Here is a 24035-nt window from a genome sequence, read left to right on the forward strand (position 1 = left end):
TGATTAAAGATTATGAGTAAACATGATTTTAAACAAAAAAAAAAAGATGATTTTGAGCATAATAAATACTGCAATATTCCCCAAAAAACAAGAATTATCAATTCTGATTTCATGGTGACTAAACTGATTCACGTAAAATACTTCTCTTTTAATGCTCTCAATCTTGTAAGCTACAATACAAAGACACTTTTAAAGTAGTTTGAACCTTTTTACGCGATATTCGCAATGCTGCGTTATTTTAACGGTAAAAGATTGTAAAAATGCTGCTGTGAAAACAGTATTTCAATAGATTTGTAAATTAGCATTACATCAGATAATTAAATATGTTTAGTTTATTTTTACTGAAAATTTAACTTAAGTGTGTAAAACCTAAAATGTTGCTACCGTATTCCCGTACGGTAAATCACAGCTGCCGGTTTTTTACAGTAAATTTAACCGAATTTTTTTTACAGTGTAATTTTCAATTCTCTATATGTCCCAGCCCTAGTTCAAACCCTACACGGCGTTTCTCTGAGAAGTGAGAATTATTCCCAGCAGATCAGGAGTGAGAAGAGTCCGATCAGGAGCAGCAGGAACAGGAAGCGTGTGTTGGGGAACGAGGCGGCTGGACGTCCCGGTCGGCTCCGCAGGTACTGGTCCACACAGTCCGTCAGGCTGAACTTCTCAGGAACGAAGCCCAGGTCTCGCTGGGCCTTCTCGATTTTAAAGGTGTGACTGACAGCAATGCTTCTGACCTGAGAGGGATGCAGAGGTCAGAGGTCAACATGCTAACAGCAGACAGAGATAAGGAGATATACTGATCTGATCAGACACACAGGACTAGACACCTAGGCGCTTGGCTGCGTCCTCTCGGTAAAAGCAAGTGTTTTAGTGTGCACATATGGTGTAGCTAGTTAAAATCTTAAACATGCATGCTTAAAAAACACTGTTTGCAGATTATATAATGAATAAAGGCCACTTAAAGAGTATTGTCATCTATTTCATGACTTTCTTAAGACACAAGTAAAGTTTTGAAAAGTTCCTCTCACCTACTACTGTACACGTCAGAGACACGCACTTCGTTACAAAGAAGTGCACTTCATTCTATTAACTGTGCACTTGTAGTGTAGCTACTTAAAATCTTAAACATTTATAATATATATATATATATACTGTAAAAAAAATCATTTGTTATCATAACGTTTTTTCTTCTGTCAAATCAACTTAGATAATTTATGTGGTTCAGATAACATAATATTTTGAGTTTCTGATTATTAAATCAATTTCCTTCATTGTATTAACTCAATTTTTCAATTTCAATGAACTTAAAGTTTTAAGGCAACCAGGTTACTTATTTTTAAGTTAAACCAACAATATTTTTTTTTTACAATGTACACTGTACTTGCAGATAATATAATGAAAAGATTCCACTTAAAGAGTATTGTGAAATTATTCATGACTTAACACACATAAATAAACTTTTAAAGTGTTTTTTGTTAAACGTTTTACTTTAAAGTATTTTAAATTATTATGCTCAAGTAGTCTTTTGTCATGCTTTAAAGAAGTGCACTTATTTTGATGTATTGACTAAAGTAATAAATCAATTGTAAAGTATGATTTTTATTTAAACTGTGTTATTTGATATTATATTTAAAATGTACTAAATTGCAACTTCATTATTACAAATGTGGTTCAGATAACATTATATTTTAAGTTTCTATTAATTAAACCAATCTTCTTCATTGCATTTACTTAATTTTTTTTTTTATTTCAGTGAACTCAACATTTTTGAGGGGACATGGTAACTTAATTGAAGTCAAACCAACAATATTTTTTTTACAGTGAAATTACATACATAATTATACTTAAATATACCATAAAAATATATATTTTTAAGTAAAATTAACTGGGATGTTTAAGTCATTTGAACTTAAATTACATTAAAATGACTGGAATTAAATGAGTTGAATCTTGTATAACTTATAAAAAAGTTGAAAATTGCAAATTTTACAAATTAAAGTTGTGTAAAAACATATGTTGTCATGACTACTTGATAAACATCAGAAATTTACTATATTTTAGTTTATCAAAAATGCTTTTCAGTACATTCAGCAGATGTTCTTAAATCAAATGTCAAATGACAAATTGCATATACAGATGTATTTAAGTCCTGTGTAAGTTAGTCAAAAAACGCTTAAATTCAACTAATTAGAAAAAACGAATTTAATTGCACTGTAAAAAAATATTGTTGGTTTAACTTAAAATAATAAGTAACCTGGTTGCCTTAATTTTAAGTTCATTGAAGTTAATACAATGAAGGAAATTGATTTAATCATCAGAAACTCAAAATATTAATAATCTGAACTACATAAATTATCTAAGTTGATTTGACAAAAGAAAAAAATGTTGTGATTACAAATCATGAAAGAAATGTTTTACAGTGTGTAAATAATAAGCAATTAAGTTTTTTAAAAAAATAGTTAAATTGCAGAATTATATTTAGTATAAGTAAGTTTAAGTATAAGTTTGTGGCTGTTTTTGTTTGTGGCAATCGTTATTGTGTAGAAAGGTTTGTTATTTGAGTTGGTGCGACTGCTCTTCTCATGGCGGACTGGTTTAAAGCCTGGGGAGAGTTTAGGTTAAGAGGTGTCACAGTCAGGTCGTCCTGAAGACAGTATTAAGACACAGCGCTGAGAGATGGGCTCTGGATTTGACTTCACAGATCAGATTCTGAGGGCTTCACATTTGCTAATGGCTTTAATGACCTCCTTTTACCTGGCATTACTTTTACATTGAGTGTGTCTGTGCCCGCGCGCTCTGCTGGCACCGTGAAATGCCCCCGCGGTCTCTCTCCCCTTACCAGCCTTCAGATTGGGTAACGACACGGAAAACCTGTGGTGGGCCGAGAGCCAGAGCTTGACCCAAAGGAGCCGTCTGAAGAGTGTGTGGGCTCACGCTTCATACTTCATTAGGAACTTTATTAGGAACACCTGTTTAATGCAAATATCTAATCAGCCAATTACATGCAGAAACACTTCGGGTCTCTTATTACCAGTTGATCATTGTTTAAACGCCACAGTCCAACGGAGTATTGTTGTTGTCCATCTCCATCCCTTTATGACCAGTGTATCGTCGTCTGATGGCCCTTACAGCAGGAAAACAGCCGCTCTGGGATGCGGAGGAACCGGAGATTCACATCAGGGATGAGCAGATGATAAATCTGCAGCAACTGTGTGATGAAATCATGACCTGAGGAAGTCTCTGAGGAATGTGTCCGGCAGCTGTTGAGGAATTAAGGCTCTTCTGAAGGCAAAAGATCCATCTTCAGTGGCGGGTGAATGTATAAACACACCGAACAGTGGGAAGTCTCGGTGGCAGGACTCTTGAAACACTGTTTAGTCAATTGTTTTCAGATAAAGGCAACTTTGTGAAACTTTCAAATATTATTCTTATAATTATAATCAATGATGCTTTGAAACATAATTGTGGAAAGTGCTATTCAAATAAATTTAAGTGAATCAAAGCATATTATAAGAGATCTGGAGCAAACAAATGCTTAGAAATAATTTCCACAAATTACTACTTCTAACACTTCATTACAGGGGTTCAAACTAGATCAGTTTAATAGATAATGGATAGCATTAACCCAGGAATAGCTGCTATAGACAGCTGATCTGACATTTTCTTCTGATATCACATCTTTAAACTTTCACCTCAGAATGTAAAATCCCACATTTGGATTATTTAGAGTTGGACTGTGTGATCAGATCATGCTATGAAACAGACTAGTGCCATCTAGTGGACAGAGGACATTGTACACTTACAAAAAAACCATCATAAACCGTAATATATACATTCAACTTATATAAATATATCAAATATGCTGGCCACAACAAGTATTTGGGCATAAGCCACACTACGAATGTTTCAAAATATCCAACCAAACAGAGGCTTGTATTTTGTTTTTCCAAATGATAAAATAATGGATCTATTCATATTCATTAGTGTCCAGATGTGTCTCAGTAGTTTTGATGTCACAGTATATATAAGGCTATAGTGTAAGATTTAGATCAGAAACTGGGATGGAGGTCACCATCATGTGATTGACATACTCATTTCCTGGTCCTTGTGTGTGCATGTGTGTGTGTGTGTGTGTGTCTTTCCTTCACCTGTCCATCTCAAACGTAAAGCTCCAGTAAGGAGCTGGTGCCTCATGTTTTATTCACAAAGCAATCATCAAACCTGCCTCCACCTGAGCAGAATCACCCGTCAGGCCGGGGCTTGTGTTTCTCATGACTAATGCATGTCTCAGCACCAGTCCACACCTAAAGCAACAGGTTCTTCCTCAGACTTCAGGCCAGTTATCATGCTTTACCCTCCCAGAGTCCACTGTGATACTTACACAGCACATGCAGACTTCATGGTTACAGATGCCTGCTCGTGTGATGTATGAGATCACCTTGGACCATATAGAGTTGAAGTTCACTATGCAGGGGAACTGGAGCTGCTGCTATTATAGAGTTGAAGGAGAATAGAGTTGAAGTTCACTATGTTGAGTACAGGAGGACTGGAGTTGCTGTGATTATAGAGTTGAAGGATAATAGAGTTGAAGTTCACTATGTTGAGTACAGGAGGACTGGAGTTGCTGTGATTATAGAGTTGAAGTTCACTATGTTGAGTACAGGAGGACTGGAGTTGCTGTGATTATAGAGTTGAAGGATAATAGAGTTGAAGTTCACTATGTTGAGTACACGAGGACTGGAGTTGCTGTGATTATAGAGTTGAAGGAGAATAGAGTTGAAGTTCACTATGTTGAGTACAGGAGGACTGGAGTTGCTGTGATTATAGAGTTGAAGGATAATAGAGTTGAAGTTCACTATGTTGAGTACACGAGGACTGGAGTTGCTGTGATTATAGAGTTGAAGGAGAATAGAGTTGAAGTTCACTATGTTGAGTACAGGAGGACTGTAGTTGCTGTGATTATAGAGTTGAAGGATAATAGAGTTGAAGTTCACTATGTTGAGTACAGGAGGACTGGAGTTGCTGTGATTATAGAGTTGAAGTTCACTATGTTGAGTACAGGAGGACTGGAGTTGCTGTGATTATAGAGTTGAAGGATAATAGAGTTGAAGTTCACTATGTTGAGTACAGGAGGACTGGAGTTGCTGTGATTATAGAGTTGAAGGATAATAGAGTTGAAGTTCACTATGTTGAGTACAGGAGGACTGGAGTTGCTGTGATTATAGAGTTGAAGGATAATAGATTTGAAGTTCACTATGTTGAGTACACGAGGACTGGAGTTGCTGTGATTATAGAGTTGAAGGAGAATAGAGTTGAAGTTCACTATGTTGAGTACAGGAGGACTGGAGTTGCTGTGATTATAGAGTTGAAGGATAATAGAGTTGAAGTTCACTATGTTGAGTACACGAGGACTGGAGTTGCTGTGATTATAGAGTTGAAGGAGAATAGAGTTGAAGTTCACTATGTTGAGTACAGGAGGACTGTAGTTGCTGTGATTATAGAGTTGAAGGATAATAGAGTTGAAGTTCACTATGTTGAGTACAGGAGGACTGGAGTTGCTGTGATTATAGAGTTGAAGGATAATAGAGTTGAAGTTCACTATGTTGAGTACACGAGGACTGGAGTTGCTGTGATTATAGAGTTGAAGGATAATAGAGTTGAAGTTCACTATGTTGAGTACAGTAGGACTGGAGTTGCTGTGATTATAGAGTTGAAGGATAATAGAGTTAAAGTTCACTATGTTGAGTACACGAGGACTGGAGTTGCTGTGATTATAGAGTTGAAGGAGAATAGAGTTGAAGTTCACTATGTTGAGTACAGGAGGACTGTAGTTGCTGTGATTATAGAGTTGAAGGATAATAGAGTTGAAGTTCACTATGTTGAGTACAGGAGGACTGGAGTTGCTGTGATTATAGAGTTGAAGGATAATAGAGTTGAAGTTCACTATGTTGAGTACACGAGGACTGGAGTTGCTGTGATTATAGAGTTGAAGGAGAATAGAGTTGAAGTTCACTATGTTGAGTACAGGAGGACTGGAGTTGCTGTGATTATAGAGTTGAAGGATAATAGAGTTGAAGTTCACTATGTTGAGTACAGGAGGACTGGAGTTGCTGTGATTATAGAGTTGAAGGATAATAGAGTTGAAGTCCACTATGTTGAGTACACGAGGACTGGAGTTGCTGTGATTATAGAGTTGAAGGAGAATAGAGTTGAAGTTCACTATGTTGAGTACAGGAGGACTGGAGTTGCTGTGATTATAGAGTTGAAGGATAATAGAGTTGAAGTTCACTATGTTGAGTACAGGAGGACTGGAGTTGCTGTGATTATAGAGTTGAAGGAGAATAGAGTTGAAGTTCACTATGTTGAGTACAGGAGGACTGGAGTTGCTGTGATTATAGAGTTGAAGGAGAATAGAGTTGAAGTTCACTATGTTGAGTACAGGAGGACTGGAGTTGCTGTGATTATAGAGTTGAAGGAGAATAGAGTTGAAGTTCACTATGTTGAGTACAGGAGGACTGGAGTTGCTGTGATTATAGAGTTGAAGGATAATAGAGTTGAAGTTCACTATGTTGAGTACAGGAGGACTGGAGTTGCTGTGATTATAGAGTTGAAGGAGAATAGAGTTGAAGTTCACTATGTTGAGTACACGAGGACTGGAGTTGCTGTGATTATAGAGTTGAAGGAGAATAGAGTTGAAGTTCACTATGTTGAGTACAGGAGGACTGGAGTTGCTGTGATTATAGAGTTGAAGGAGAATAGAGTTGAAGTTCACTATGTTGAGTACAGGAGGACTGGAGTTGCTGTGATTATAGAGTTGAAGGATAATAGAGTTGAAGTTCACTATGTTGAGTACAGGAGGACTGGAGTTGCTGTGATTATAGAGTTGAAGGATAATAGAGTTGAAGTTCACTATGTTGAGTGCAGGAGGACTGGAGTTGCTGTGATTATAGAGTTGAAGGATAATAGAGTTGAAGTTCACTATGTTGAGTACAGGAGGACTGGAGTTGCTGTGATTATAGAGTTGAAGGATAATAGAGTTGAAGTTCACTATGTTGAGTGCAGGAGGACTGAAGTTGCTGTGATTATAGAGTTGAAGGATAATAGAGTTGAAGTTCACTATGTTGAGTACAGGAGGACTGGAGTTGCTGTGATTATAGAGTTGAAGGATAATAGAGTTAAAGAATTATAGAGTTGAAGTTCATTACGTTGAGCACATGAAGACATGAGCTGCTGTGCTTGCTTATAGAGTTGAAGGTTATAGATTTGAAGGATTATAGAGTTGAAGTTGATTACATTGAGTGCAGGAGGACTGGAGTTGCTGTGATTGTATAGTTGAAGGATAATAGAGTTAAAGAATTATAGAGTTGAAGTTCATTATGTTGAGTACAGGAGGACTGGAGTTGCTCTGATTATAGAGTTGAAGGATAATAGAGTTAAAGAATTATAGAGTTGAAGTTCACTATGTTGAGTACAGGAGGACTGGAGCTGCTGTGATTATAGAGTTGAACGATAATAGAGTTAAACAATTATAGAGTTGAAGTTCATTACGTTGAGTGCAGGAGGACTTGAGGTGCTGTGATTATAGAGTTGAAGGATAATAAAGTTAAAGAATTATAGAGTTGACGTTTGTTATGTTGAGTGCAGGAGGACTGAAACTGCTGTGATTATAGAGTTGAAGGATAATAGAGTTAAAGAATTATAGATTTGAAGTTCATTACTTTAAGTGCAGGAGGACTTGAGGTGCTGTGATTATAGAGTTGAAGGGTTATAGATTTAAAGGATTATAGAGTTGAAGTTCATTATGTTGAGTGCAGGAGGACTGGAGCTGCTGTGATTATAGAGTTGAACGATTATAGAGTTGAGATTCATTATGAAGAGTTGAAGGGTTATAGATTTAAAGGATTATAGAGTTGAAGTTCATTATGTTGAGTTCAGGAGGACTGGAGTTGCTGTGATTATAGAGTTGAGATTCATTATGTTGAGTTCAGGAGGACTGGAGCTGCTGTGATTATGGAGTTGAAGGATAATAGAGTTGAAGTTCATTATGTTAAGTGCTGGATCTGCTGTGCATGTTAAGGAGAGTTAAAGGTAATTCACTTCTGCTGATGGAAACCCAAGATGCCACACTTAGGCTGGAGTTGTTGCCATGGCGCCTGAACCTTCAGTTTATCACACATATCATCTGCTCATCCCTGATGTGAATCTCCGGTTCCTCCGCATCCCAGAGCGGCTCAGGACTGAGATCTGGAGACTGTGGAGGCCGTTTGAGTTTAGTGACTCACTGTCATGATCAAGAAACCAGTTTGAGATGATTAGAGATTTGAGACGTGTGTGTTTTCCTGCTGTAAGGGCCATCAGACGACAATACACTGGTCATAAAGGGATGGAGATGGACAACAATACTCAGTTGGACTGTGGCGTTTAAACAATGATCAACTGGTAATAAGAGACCCAAAGTGTGCCAAGAAAATATCCCCCACACCATTACACCTCCAGCAGCCTCAACTGCAGACACAAGGCATTATCGATCCATGCTTTCACGTGGTTTACACCAAATTATGACCCGACCATCTGAATGTTGCAGAAGAGACTCATCAGACCTGGCAACATTTCTTCAGTCTTCTACTGTGAGTCCAGCCCGTCCGGCACCAACAACCATGCAACGCTCAAAGTCTCTTAAATGACCTTTTTCCTCATTCTGATGCTCAGTTTGAACATAAGCAGATCCTCTTGACCATGTCAACATACCTTAAATCATTGAGAGTACGTTTACATGACAACGATATGATTAAAATGGAGAATTATTTCCTTTTTCCCCCTACAGTTTTCTGCGTGCATTGTCAAAAAGATCCACGGAAACTCCTGTTTGTAAACTCCTCTAAAGCTCCTCTGAGTTTGTTAATGGAGTTTAATTAGCGGAGGGAGAATGTAAAGTCACACTGCTCTCAAGATGCCATCAAAACAAATTTAGTAGGATAAAGTGATCAGAGCAAACTGCATGATGTAATGAACATTTACCTCGTTTCTGGTGAGAAGCAATGGGATTTCCAGGATAGGCCTCAGAGTCACATGCAGTCGCTCCATTAGAATTGCTGGAGAAGACAAGAAAGTTCATTTAACAACTTATTTTCTCAATTCAAGCTCTAGTCTGGGCACAAAAATGGGATGGAAAAAAAGAATACGATTTATAGTTGCATTTGAACAACATTTTATTCAAAAATAATAATAATTTTAATGTCACACCTGCTGAGTAGACCAGAGACACAGGAAGGTGAATCAGCGGCCGACCGTATCCCAGTCTTTCAAACTGGAAATAGATAAAGGTATAGTTGTTTTAAACAGCAAAGAATTGTAATACACAAAGAAATATACAGGGTTCATTAAAGGGACACTCCACCCATTTGCATTTAGATTTCCATTGTTAGAAACCCAGTCATATTATGAATGTTCAAGCAACACTCTCTCATTTTCCCCCGAGACGAGAAAAATCTGCTATTTACCTTTTTCACTTCCTCCTACAATGATGCAAAAATCGTCATTTTACGTCATTCTAGGAGTAAGTGTAAGAGAGGGGATTTCTGTAAAGATTACAAGCACTAGATCCCACCCTTTCAAACCCGCCCATAGGGGGTTGGACCTAATGCGCTAACAGACCAATCACAGATCAGTGCCAGTGCGTTTGATTTCACAAGCAGAAACTTTTTGAAAATATGGACGAAGCTGAACACGCAGACGGATGCATTATGGAGGATTGGGATCACACATAGTGTCAGCCATCTTGTTTTGGAAGCTAAGCTAACAGGCTCTTGTTCTGTGGAGAAACCTGAGTAGTAACTTTAGGGGTTACCGTCCTCTTTTTTCGATGTCAGGGATTCAGCTTTTGCTTTCTGCGGTCGCCATTCATTGTTTACATACACAGCTTTTGTTTCAATCTAACTGAATTCGTTCCGATTGGTGAATCTGAATGTAGTACATGAACGCTAAACAAGTGATCGGTTGATGTGCGTTTTAACATCGCTAAGGAAATATCCGCTCCTCCGTGAGGGATACGAGACCGGTAACTTACGTCTCACAAGTGCGCTCATCGGTAATCACGCCAACGGCCTCGCGCCGTTCTCCCGCGGCCCTCACTCGTCCCGCTTGCCACTGTTAACACAATGAATGGCAACAGTAGTACGCAAAAGCCGAACCCCGGACATTTTGCGCGATCTCGAAACACATTTTCGGTAGTAGTCTAGACTTGTTGTTTAACTACTGCGCTCTGTTACTGGTAGGCGTGGCCTCCTAGGGCAGCGAAGCAAGTGCATTCTGGGAGTTGTTGTCTTTCATCCAAATAATCCAAAATACATTTTCTGGCTTTTCTCAGGCTAGAAAGCTCCAAATTCAAAAATAATTTCACATTTCTTCTACATGAATTACCCATTTTAAATACATCTTTCCAGAGGTGGAGTGACCCCTTCATTAAATAAACAGTCAAACCAAAAGTTATTCAGAGACCAAATGTAACTTAGATTTGTGGTGCAGGACATTATAGTTCATTCATGTGAGTGAGTAAATTCTTAATACAGTGGACTACCAGTAAAAAAATTAAAAAAATTGGGACCAAACTGTTACATGTATGCTCTGTCTTGTGTGTTTTTAGTTCAGTCTGTCTAATATGCAATGTCATTCAGCTGCCCAGTTTATCACTTATCTCATTAGTTCTATTATATATATTCCCTGTGTCTTTCAGTCCTTTGTCCATCTTGCCTATGTGTAACTTATGTTAGTGTGTGGATTTGCCTGTCTCCTATGATACCCTCCTGTGTACTTAAAGGGTTAGTTCACCCAAAAATGAAAATTCTGTCAGTATTTACTCACCCTCATGTTGTTCCAACCCCGTAAGACCTTCGTTCATCTTCGGAACACAAATGAAGATATTTAAGATATTAAGATCGCTCCTGCATACTAGTCCATAGGCTTCTTGAGGGACTGGCTCTTGCTGTCCTCGAAAAGTCATTAAAGACATCGTTAAAATAGTCCAAGTGACTACAGGGGCTCAATCTTAAGTTTATCAAACGACGAGAACACTTTTGTGCGCAAAAAAACAACAAAAATAACGACTTTATTTCAACTATTCACTTCCTTCTCCATGAGCCTGTAAGTCAGTTAACGTAGTGTGATTGCGTAGAGCTACGTCACACGTAGGCTCACTATTGGCCGACGCTGGTCATGTGTGTGATGCGTGTGACGTACAATAACAGAAGCTTACGCTATTAAACTAGTAACCTGACTTGAGGCAGAGGGAGAAATAAATGAATAGTTGAAATAAAGTCCATTTTTGGGTGAACTAACCCTTTAAAAGACTATATTTTGGAATTCTCCCTCGTAGTGCGACTCAATACACCGCGATACATGACAGAAGATCGGACCATAACAGTTTATTTTTTGTTGCATTTTCTTTTGTTTGTTTTTTTCCTCAATGGTCATTCCTGCTGTTGCCCTGCTATGTCTGGAGCAGAAGGAATGCTCCCTGGAGTTTTATTGGAGTTGGCGTGCCTATCCCGACCGCTGTTCTACATCGCCAGCCTCAGCGAGCAGTCCCAGGCACGCCTCCCAGGGAACGGTCCTCGTGAAGATTTCGCTGCATGTATGAGGTGTATGCTGGTTAACCAACTCGCCATTCACCATCCGCTTCGCAGAGCCTACCAGCACCCCTCCACCAATCCCAAAGCCCAGTCAACCAACAGCCAGCCAGACGGTCCCAGCCTGATTCCAGCGCTTGTATCCCTGGAGCCTGAGCCCAATATTATGTCTGACCGGGTGTGTGAGTCAGCTACAACAATCGTCACTGATGGAGTCCTTGTGGGGTTTGAGCGCATGGATGCTAGCCCCGCCTACACTCCCGCCGCTGCGTGTATGGTAAATATGGACTATGGGATCTTATTGGACTTTTAAGAGGTGGAATTAATAGACTGGTTTACGGATGTGATTACTGAAGATACCCCTGTGTTGTTGAAAATGCCCAGTGCTATCACCCCTGTATCCAAGTATCTCCAGTGCACTCGGTGTCTTCAGATTGCCCGCCCAGCCTCCCTCTATTTTACCAACACATTTATTCAGCCCTTCTCTCCTCTGGTTCCTGTGTACAGCTTTCCCTGAGCAGCACTGTGGATTCGCTCCAGCATCGCCTTGGCATGAGGATCCCCTGTCTCCACCTCCAGCCACAGAGACCTGGACCGCACCTCAGTCCTTTGATCTATCGGCTCCACCTTGGCTCAATGCGCCCTCAGCTCCATCGTTGCCCGTCATCCCACCTGCTCCACCAGGCTCCCTCGTCCCACCAACTCCGACTTGGTCAGGGATCAACCTGGTAACACCTCAGGATTTCTGTCTGCCGGTTGCACCTCTGCCTTCCATCTCTTTGGCTCCACCTGGGTCTGCCTTCCCTCCGGCTCCACCAGTTTTACTCCACAGTGTTTTTTCTTTAATCGCTAAAGCTCTTTTTACACACAGACTGAACAACATGAAGCATTGCTTTGAAATCGGTTGATCTAAACTGGTATTATCTAATTTTGTAGTTAAATTTAACAGCAGATAGATTTTCAAGATTCTTCTGTGAGAGTCGAACATTTTTCTGAACTATAGCGAATAAACTGTGATAATGTGAGGTGTCTGAATACATTTTGGTTTGACTGGACTTGGATTGATTGCTACATACCAGAGGTGTCAACCATTCAAAGACATTGACAGACTCCCCATCATTGATAAAGTAGGCCTGTCCACTCTAAAAAAAAAAATACACAAAAGAATACATTAGGCATGATCTGGGTTCAATACTGCTGGTTGCATTAAAAATATTTCCATCATGCCACACATACCGCCACAAAGGCTTTCTCCGCAGTGAGTGCTTCAGCTGCTAAGACATGAGCCGTCACCAAATTATCCACATGCACCCAGTTCATCTTGGCATTAGGGTCTCCAAAACAGAAGCTGAACAACCTCCTCTCCACATTCACCTGAGAAGAGAAAATAATCGTTAAACCATATTTCTGCATTCAACAAATCTTCACAGAGCTAACAACACCCACTAAAGGCCCCGATATCCTTCAAGCTTTGATTGGGGGCTGAGTGAGTTTTGGAGGCGGAGCTATGAAGAAGTTTGGTTTGATTTCAATTGTCCAACAGCGTTTTTGAAATATAGCTTAAATCTGAGGGTGAGTAGAATAGAAATGATTAATTGTGTAGAGATTACATGAGGAAGCACAGACAGATGTGTCTGTATGTAGATACAGCAGAAGCACATGCTGTAACAGGAGATTCTCACAGACGCCATTAATATTGTACAGCTCTGGGCAACACTGAGCCTGTACAACTGTCTGAGTGTGGGGGGGTGGGGGGGGGGGGGGTCTCACCATCACCCTGTGTAAATGTCTTCTCTCTTCAGGACCGTAGATACCAGAGGGGCGTAGGACACATGTCTGTAGAAGACCACCACCTATCACAGGAACACGCCAGTATTATAAGCAGTTTATCCATGATCTATTTGAATATATATATAGCCTATATATAATCTAAACAAGATTTTATTATTTAACCAAATATCAGCAGCCGCACTGACCAATATATAATTTCTATTACTTTTATGTTTTTACCCATGATATCAAAGAAATCTGATGCTGGTCTACATGAAATAGCAATGATCCTGAAAAAGTTGTTTCTCCCTTTGTGTTTTGTAAGGTGTGCAACTATTAGTGCAGAGTCCTCACACACACACACAGAGAATAAGCTTTCCCTCGTGCTTGGCTTTATTGTTAAGCCTAGGTCTAATTTTAAAACAGTGTCAACAGGTCTGGTTGGGTTGGGTTGCAGGCTGTGGTCATTACCATAGCAGCTGTTACCTCAGTACCTCATCAGCAGTGGACACACACACACACACAATATGGTCGGGGTACATGACACCACTTGCGCTTATTGCAATTGTGCACAATAACAGGATTGACTTCAAAGATCAACAAGTTTCCATTTCCGTACCTTTCGTTGGTCTCCCATTGGCCGCGAGCACCATGTGTTCGGCGATAGCTTTAGTCCTGGAGTAATGGTCTATGTGCTTGAAAAAAAAATCACATTTAAATAAATGACAAGATGATAATTTATAAACTGTACAATGAGTTAGTGATGGGATAGTAGTCCTCAAATTAAATATAGGATATCAATTATCAAATAAAACTGCTCAGACTACAGTGTCCAATTTAGCTGATAAATTTGAATTACTTTTTTAAAATATTTGACTACAGTATATTATATCAAAGCTATTAATATGGTCAACATTTGTAGCCCAGGCATGGTAAAATTATGAAAAACATAATTTTTTCTTATTTAAACTCCATAGAAATAATTTATTTTAAACAGACACGCTAATAAATAGATAGCTTGTTTCAACCGTAGTGAAAGTCATCACACATTAGTCAACCTCAGCCGAAAATGAGTGCCAGTGAAATCCGAGTGTGTAAGCTGTACCGTTGTATGATTCATCAGATGTTATGTATTCATGTATGACGTTTGGGCAGACAAAAGCGGGTGACTTGTGTAGCGCCTCACTTGAGTGAGGTGTCGGATGGACTAATTTGATTCCATTAACCTTCCTTAACTTCAGTCTACTGTTCTTCTGGACAGTGAACCGGAGCACACAGGAGAAAACCACGAGTCCAGCTTCACCACTAATCCTTAGTGAAAGTCATCCACTTTTGACGCCTGTGACCACAGTGATCAGTAATGCAACATCAGTACATCCAGTTCACTGTAGACAGCATCAAGGATTATAATGGGTTGTTTTTTCTCTTATTTTTGAGTTGTGCCGCAACACACAGGTGTAAACATGAGCTGCGTCCTTCGAAGGTTGCGTTCAAAGGCAGATGTGTTCAGTGTTTTGAGGGGTGAACATAATTTGGACTAAATTAAACAACTCTGATTGGCATTTGCGTATTAACACCAGTCAGTGTAAATATGTGTCCAACTACAGGCTTTTAAAATGAACGCTGAAGCAGTAATACGTGTTGAAGAGATAATTAAGTGATGATTGGCCACTAGTGGTGGCACCTGATGCTAATAAGCAGAATCATTGAAGGAAAGCGAAACAACAAAAATAGAAAAAAAAGAAAAACAAGAATTACAACTGACTTTGAGACGTTACACATTATTGCACTTATTACTAACCAGTTTGACTTTATTTCGGTCATACATCTACTAAAGGTCTTATTGAGAATAAACAGAACTTTAGATTTAGATTTTTCCATCTCAAATCGCCATTATGGTTATTAATGTTTGCTTTAGTTGGGCTCTTGATCCTTTACTTTTTAATTGTAGTTTTTCTCTGGCTGTTCCAACTTTGTATTTATAAAGCACATTTGTTACTGCAATAGAAACTATGACCTGCTCACAATATGTTTTAATGATGACATTATCATCCGAACATCACAAAACAAGCTACTAAAGTCACAACAAAACAACAGCAAAATAAAAGCAAACAGGGAAAAATCAGTGAAAATCACAGGAAAATTCAGCTGCCAGGGTGGCACCCATCATGCACTGCAACACGAAGCATTTAGTTTGATTGTCACCATTGCTGAGATTCATATGCAGATTGTTGATGTCTGTGTGTATTTTTAAAGCCTTGCTGGATTTAGCTACTGTAATGAAAAAATAATAAAATAAAATATAACCAGTTAAAGGGGTGGTTGATTAAGATTTCACTTTTCTAACTTTAGCTCTAACTTTAAATCCATTAAAGTGTATCCATCCATGATAAAAAAGTGCTCAACTTTTGGCGGGTTGATGAAGGCCTTCTGAAGTGAAGTGATGCGTTTGTGTATGAAAAATATCTATATTTAAAACTTTATCGACTAAAATAACTAGCTTTCGACAGAGGGCCCATCCAATCAGAAGCCTGCACTTAATTTAGGAGCTTGACCCACCTAATCAAGAGTGTTGCATAGCAGTGCTAGTACGTTATTATTAATAGTCCCTTTCAAAACCTGCTCCTTAGAACCGGACCTGCTTTAGAAAAGGGCTGGTGTCCAAAACACAAGTCTCAATGTTGAACAAACCAACATGTGTACTTCAGAAACGGTCTGAATGCAAGATGAATCAGAGCACAGTCAAGTGTGCATCTCACCATGTCCAGCGGGACGCAGGGAACTGAGTCTTCATCTCCATCCTCAATGGGTCTGCCAGCAAACGCCACATTGACTGTGCTGGTGTAGACGAGTCTCGGGATGCCCCGCTCCGTACAGACTACAACACACCAACCAGAACCACACACTTATAGCAGACCTACAATGACATCAAACTTCTTATTCTGTGTTAAAGGATTAGTTCACTTCAGTATTAACATTGCCTGATGATTTACTCACCTCCACATCATCCAAGGTGTTCATGTCTTTCTTTCTTCAGTCGAAAAGAAATTAATTTCAGGATTTTTCTCCATATATTGACTTCAATGGTGTCCAACGGTTTGAAGATCAAAATATCAGTTTCAGTGCATCTTCAAAGTCTCGATACGATCCCAGCTGAGGAATAAGAGTCTTATCTAGACAAACCATCAGTAATAATAAAAAAAAAATACATTGATATACTTTTTAACCACAAATGCTCGTCTTGAAAGGTCTCACAATTTTTAAATTGAAAATGAGATGGAGTTTTTCACTTTTTAACTGGAACAGGCGTGACCTTTCAACTTGATTGCATAATGTGTGGCTCATCACAGAGATAGTGGAAGATGAGCATTTGTGGTTAAAAAGTATATAAATGTAACATTTTTTTTTAGAAAATGACTGATGGTTTGTCTAGATTGTAACGTACGGACAGAGACGGTCGGATCCATGTGCAGCACTTTATTAAAACAGGCAGACATGAAAACTGGCAAACACTTAAACAAAGGGGCAATCCAGAAACTCGTGGTCAAAACAGGCAATGGTCGAGGCAGGCAGCACAGGTTCGTGAACAGTCCAGGAAACAGGCAAGGGTCAAGAGTCCAGGGAAACACGGAGACACAGAACAGGGAAGAACGCTCGGAATTGCACGCTTACAGTGTAACAAGACTTCGCAAGGGACACAGGGAAAACTCAGGCTTAAATAAGGAACTCAATAACCAATAATGAAACACAGCTGAACATAATGAAACACAAAGAGTCCATGGGGAAACAAACATGGGGAGAGGGTGCCCTCTAGTGGCTCTCGAGGGCACCACGGCTGCTGATCGTCACATAACCCCCCCTCTAAGGAGCGGCTTCCAGACGCTCCTAAGAGCTCCGGGGGGAGGTCAACGGGGGCTGGGATGGAGGGCCAGGCCCATGGAGAGGCAGGAGGCCAGGCACATGGAGAGGCCTGGGGCCGTGGAGCGTGGGTGACCAGGAAGGAGCAGGACGTGATGGCGGCCAGGGCGGAGCAGACACAGGCGAGGTCCATGACAGCCTCGCCTCCATGGCCCTCACGGACTCAGAGGTCCATGTCAGGATCACCTCCATGGCCCCCACAGAGTACCTACTGCCCCCCCCCAAAAAATACTTGGGGAAATTCACGGGAGGAGCCTCTGGGTGGTGAACTGGTACAGGAAAGGCCTCCCGGAGCTTGAAGGGTGCAGGCAGAGCGAGGCGCAGAGGCGGGGCCGGCAGAGCGAGGCGCAGAGGCGGGGCCGGCAGGGCGAGGCGCAGAGGCGGGGCCGGCAGGGCGAGGCGCAGAGGCGGGGCCGGCAGGGCGAGGCGCAGAGGCGGGGCCGGCAGAGCGAGGAGTCTGGGCACGCTCACCGGGGCCTGGCGAACCAAACGAGTCCTCCTTCTCCTCCTGCAGCGGCGCGTCACAGGGCTAGACACACTCGCTGGGCTGGACAACTCACTCACTTGAACTGGAGATGCAGCGCTCACTTGAAGAGGAGATGCAGCGCTCACTTGAAGAGGAGATGCAGCGCTCACTTGAAGAGGAGATGCAGCGCTCACTTGAAGAGGAGATTCAGCGCTCACTTGAAGAGGAGATTCAGCGCTCACTTGAAGAGGAGATTCAGCGCTCACTTGAAGAGGAGATTCAGCGCTCACTTGAAGAGGAGATTCAGCGCTCACTTGCAGAGGAGATTCAGCGCTCACTAGAAGAGGAGATTCAGCGCTCACTAGAAGAGGAGATTCAGCGCTCACTTGAAGAGGAGATTCAGCGCTCACTTGAAGAGGAGATTCAATTACTTGAACTGAAGACTCACTGGACAGACTGAATTCAACACTGGACACACTTGATTCACTCGGCTCAGCACTTGACTCACTTGACTCGGCACTCGATTCACTCAGCTCGGTATTTGACTCACTTGATTCACTCAGCTCGGCACTTGACTCACTCGAGTCGGCTGGCACGCGCTCAAACTCCGGTTCGACCCGCGACACCTCCGCTGTCTTAGAAACAGCACTTTTAACAGGGCCAGTGCGGGATACGGGCTCGAGGGGTCCGACATGATGAGTGGTTTTGGCAGGAACGATATGCTTAGAAGCGCCTCTGACGGTCCTTAAGGGAGGATCAAACAGTTTAGCGAGCTGAGGCTTATGCGGCGTGCGAAGTGAGTGAGAGAAATCCGCCGCATACGAACCTCCCCGGCGCAGGGAAAAGAGCAGTTCCTCGAGACCCTCCTTTTCTGCGGGGAGTTCAAAAGCCTTTCTGAACAGGGCGGTAAACACGTTGAAAGGAGGAAACGACATCCGACCTGGTTCCCAAAACGTGCCTGCCCACTCCAGAGCCTTTCCAGTCAACAGTGAGCAGATGAAAGAAACGCGGTCGGTATCCGAGGCGTATAACTGGGGCTGATGTTTCATATATAAACTGCACTGCTGAAGAAATCCTTCACACGCTCCAGGTGAGCCATTAAACTTTTCGGGAAACGGCGTACTGGAATTACTGCATGCGGTACTCACACAGGGTTGCGGTGGAACAGGTGCAGCGGGGGTTTGGGCTTGATTAGTGCTTGTGCTCTGCGGAGACCATGACTGCACGGAGCTAGCTAGTTCCTCGAGGAGAGAAGTTAGTCTCGCCAGCTGAGAACTATGAGAGGCTAGCATTGAAGCTCGGGTCTTGACCACGGCGGATAGATGCTGAAAGTCTGCTGGATCCTCGTTTGGCGAAGTCTTCTGTAACGTACGGACAGAGACGGTCGGATCCATGTGCAGCACTTTATTAAAACAGGCAGACATGAAAACTGGCAAACACTTAAACAAAGGGGCAATCCAGAAACTCGTGGTCAAAACAGGCAATGGTCGAGGCAGGCAGCACAGGTTCGTGAACAGTCCAGGAAACAGGCAAGGGTCAAGAGTCCAGGGAAACACGGAGACACAGAACAGGGAAGAACGCTCGGAATTGCACGCTTACAGTGTAACAAGACTTCGCAAGGGACACAGGGAAAACTCAGGCTTAAATAAGGAACTCAATAACCAATAATGAAACACAGCTGAACATAATGAAACACAAAGAGTCCATGGGGAAACAAACATGGGGAGAGGGTGCCCTCTAGTGGCTCTCGAGGGCACCACGGCTGCTGATCGTCACATAGATAAGACTCTTGAGAGACTTTGAATCTGCACTGAAACTCACATTTGGACCTTCAACCCGTTGAACCCCATTGAAGTCACTATATGGAGAAAAATCCTGAAATTCATTTCTTTTTCGGCTGAAGAAAGAAAGACATGAACATCTTGGATGATGTGGGTTTGAGCAAATTACCAGAAATGTTTCATTCGGACGTGAACTAATCCTTTAAATATTTCTTTAGCAAAGCTTGTCGCAAATCCTTCAAATATCGCCTCCCTACATGTGATGTTGCCTGTGAATCTGGTCAAAAGAAGGAGAAGATCTTATAATCTAGTGCACATTCTGTATAATGCCTACATGGACAGCTCGATAAATGTACAGCTCTATTTAGCCTTTGATTCTGAAATCTGAAATGAGCTCATTGGGGAATATTTCTATTACCATTATAATACAAGCTCTAGTGAGAAACAACAGGCCTAATAATAGTTACAGTACCGAATGATACAAATGTTGAAAGCTCACCGTTTATGACATTGTTCGTGCCGCCAACATTGACTGATTCAATCTGCTTTCTCTTCAGCTGCAGAACAAGAAAATACATGAACGGCGTATTTCACTTCAGTACGTGATGGCATCGGTTCACTCCTTAAACACTCAGATACAATAATGAAACAATAAAAGTCATGTTAAACTGAAAAATGAAACTTAAAGCATTTATCACATCACACTGTTAGACCTTACCAGGTTTTTTACAGTAAAATACTGGCAACACTGTTGCCAGTAATTTACTGTAAAAATGCACAAAAACTAATAAGTTGTATTTTTTAGTTAACTTGAGTTTTAGTGCATTTTTACAGTAAATTACTGGCAACAGTGTTGCCAGTATTTTACTGTAAAAAACCTGGTAAGGTCTAACAGTGAATTATGGCTTATAACAACTATACACGTTAATTTTAAAATTGTGTCAATAATAACAAACTTCTTATGTTACGATAGTGTTTACATGTTATGGATCCACACAATTACACTCAACATTTTAAAATTAATGACTCGAGTCACTGTGTTTTATTTAATTTTTTTTCATTTGTCTTTTCTATTATTACTAAATGATAAAATGCAGATGGATTAACATGCTTGGCATGATGGTAATGACAGCAGTGTTGAGAACTGTGATTCTTTATTATAAAAATAACTTGTTCACAAATGTAAAACTGATAGAAAATATGATTTTTATGAAAAAGTGTTTTCGATTTCGATTGCGTACAGGTAGAAAATGATAATTAATAAAGATGTTATGACAAACAACAAGTCAGCACATGTAAACTTTAAACTCGCTTTAAATCTATTACAATCCATCAATGAATATAATCAAAGAATGATATGATATGGCATGTTTTATGCACATTAAAATCTCAATGAACTCCTAATTAATGCTTATTAATAGTTAGTAAGGCAGTTGTTAAATTCAGGTATTGGTTCAGATTAATCAATGTAGAAGGTGATAATGCAGAATTAGGCATTAATATGTGTTTGTAAGTACTAATAAACCACTCATATCCTTGTAATATGCATGATAATAAGCATATAGATAATAGCAAGAATTGAACCCTATACTAAAGTGTTACCAAATCTTCTAAATATTAATATACTGTAATTCAATGCAAAATAAGGACTCGAGTAATATTTACATGCATCAGTCTCAGTGTTTCGTGGATTCTCATACAGACCGAGCTCTCATTAGATGTGTGTTACACTCACTGACCTGTTCAGGACCGGACATCCCGTAGGAAGCGGTGTGGAATATAACGTCCACTCCCGCACAGATCTTATACAGGGCATCATAATCCCGGATATCAATCTGGAAGGAACACACACACAGATGTACTGAATCATAATGCCTATTCAATCACAGGGATGTATAAAGAATACAATCTGTGCAGAAAATCATACAGTTTTCTCTCACGTTTTTTGTTCAATCCATAAAACTTCCTATAAGAAACTATAACAACCAAACTGGGAATGAATATCCACATTATTCTTGACTGGGTTTTCAGAAAAGTTTATTTTTGCCTAAAACCTTTTGATTACTTTTAGACACTATTTCTATATTGATGGGAACATCTAGCAAGCAACCACTGAAACAATGTTAAGTTTGATGCGTCAACACTTGCATTGAATTAACATTACAAAGTGATGATGGTTCAGTCTCATGAGTGCCGTCGACTTTCATCAAAATTTCAATAATGATCCAAAATAGGCTACTTGAAACATTTAAATGTCAATCTCAACCAAAACAATGGTTTGCATGAATAAAAACTCAACACAATGTCACCTTGCTATCTGGGGTGTAACATACTATTTATTTTTTATCTTTTTGCATCATCATCATCATCATCATGTAAATTTCTTCACTAACATACTGGTTTTGCTTTACATTGGACATCAACGCAGTGATAAAACCACTGGTTAGAAAAATATCATTTAAATTCAACATGAAAGTTGTTATTACAAAATTACAAAAATGTCCAATTGGATATGGACTGAATACAAAATAAAAATCTTTTGCTTAAAAATTCAATGATTTCAATGTTTGAGACAATATTTCACTGTACAAAACACATTTTGGTTGGCAGCAATAATCAGCCCTTTTTGCACAGATTTGTTCACGATTTTCAAGGACGAGGAACGTCACGTGACCTGAACATCTGTCTAACCTGTACATCTGTCTAACCTGTGGATCTGTCTAACCTGTACATCTGTCTAACCTGTACATCTGTCTAACCTGTACATCTGTCTAACCTGTACATCTGTCTAACCTGTACATCTGTCTAACCTGTCTGTCATTTACCAAGTTAGATGCACAGCCTTTGACTTCAAGAATATGGACATCTTTTCTCCTCCCTCTTTACTTTTTCATCCTAACAATGACGATGCAATTATCCGTTAAATTGAGCATCGCTTTCCCCCACTATAAGAACAGACCATTGTGCTGCGACCCTCCAGTTGAGAACACATAATACTGTAAAAACCACAGGAGCTGAAACGTCAACATGGCAGTTTCAGATTCACTTTCACGGCTCTTCCCGTAGCCCAGCGGTTTCTCCGAGACATCCGAGTCTCTGAAACCGGAGGCTTGAACAACGCTGCACCTGCTTCTGTGACCCAACAGCCCCTCCGCAACCCGGCGTCTCCAGTTTCCCCGTACCTGCTGGAAGACGGCTCCATCTGGGATATCCCAGGGCGGCTTGAGGAGATCCAGCATTAGGACCGTGGCCCCTTGTCCGGCTAGAGTCCGGCCCAGCCTGAACCCGAAGTACCCGGCTCCTCCTGTGACCAGCACCTTTCCGGCCCCGCTCCGGCTCTGATCCGGTCCCGCTCCGGCCTGATCCGGGGCCTCCAGCATGCAGTTGGGACTGTTGCACAGGGCGCCCACCGCCCCGTTGGCTCTGTGTCTGAAAGGGGGGGGAGCGTCGCTGTGGCTCGACCGACGGCAGTCCAGGACACACGCACAGGACCGGTTCTCCTTCATAATGCACTCCGTCTGGGGACGATCAGAGACAGTGAGAGTCTAATGAACGCTGTGAAACAGATCCGCCTGCGAGTGAGTGAGTGAGTGAATCGATGCATTATTCACCTCTCCATGTAAAGAGGCGCAAGACAAACTTTTCCTTACACTCGCCTTACCGAAAAACTGATCAGAGTCTTCACACACTATTTTGAACATACAGTCACACCGAAAATTATTCAGACACCAGATATCATTTTTCTATATATATGAAGAGTTCAGATGCAAAAGCCTCTAAATGCCATTTGAAATTTTCTTCTAAAATGATCATTTTTATCAAACTTGTATATTTAAGTTCAGTAATTTCACTTAAATGGCAATGAAGATTACCTATTAATTGTTATTTAAGTGAAATTACTGAACTTAAAGATACAAGCTTGATAAAAATCATCATTCTAGGAGAAAATTTCAAATGGCACTAAGAGGCTTTTGTATTTGAACTCTTCATATATATATATATATTAACAAGCAATAGCAAAATAAAGTAAACTGTGACATATAATGACATGTGACCCTGAATCACAAAACAACAATAACAACGTGTCAAAATTATTATTTTTTTCTTTGATTTCTTTGTTCTATGAACATATTTAGCCTAGTAAATTTCCTACTGTAAATATATAAAACGTTTATTTTTGTAAGTGAAAGCATCATAATCGCAAACAATATACTAACAAAGGCGATTTTCTCAATGTTTCGATTTTTTTTGCACCCTCAGATTCCAGATGATCAAATCATATTCAGATTTCAGATGATAAATCTCAAATTGGCCCATGGTCACATATTTCTTCATATGCCACGTAAAAGTACCACTGACTAAAATTATTCCTCCACTTTGAGCTGATCATGTTTTGCTTGAGTGTGTTTTCTTTAATTGCTAAAGCTCTTTTTACACACAGACTGAACAACATGAAGCATTGCTTGGTAATCGGTT

At 40.5% G+C, this 24035-nt stretch overlaps 1 protein-coding gene across 1 annotated transcript; it reads right to left on the reverse strand.

Moving 5' to 3' along the window:
- Positions 1-203: 203 nt before the first annotated feature.
- On the reverse strand, positions 204-23092 carry sdr42e2 (short chain dehydrogenase/reductase family 42E, member 2). The gene is made up of 11 exons (XM_039690375.2): positions 22742-23092; positions 21299-21394; positions 20059-20116; positions 16154-16272; positions 14014-14089; positions 13395-13477; positions 12861-12998; positions 12701-12766; positions 9244-9307; positions 9019-9092; positions 204-734 (listed from the first exon to the last, which is right to left on the reverse strand). The coding sequence occupies exons 1-11, from the start codon at positions 23063-23065 to the stop codon at positions 525-527; spliced, it is 1308 nt and encodes a 435-aa protein (XP_039546309.2). The 5' UTR covers positions 23066-23092; the 3' UTR covers positions 204-524.
- Between the last annotated feature and the right edge of the window lie 943 nt (positions 23093-24035).

This window comes from Pimephales promelas, chromosome 3, assembly GCF_988280905.1.
Source record: "Pimephales promelas chromosome 3, fPimPro1.hap1.1, whole genome shotgun sequence".
Taxonomy (NCBI): domain Eukaryota; kingdom Metazoa; phylum Chordata; class Actinopteri; order Cypriniformes; family Leuciscidae; genus Pimephales; species Pimephales promelas.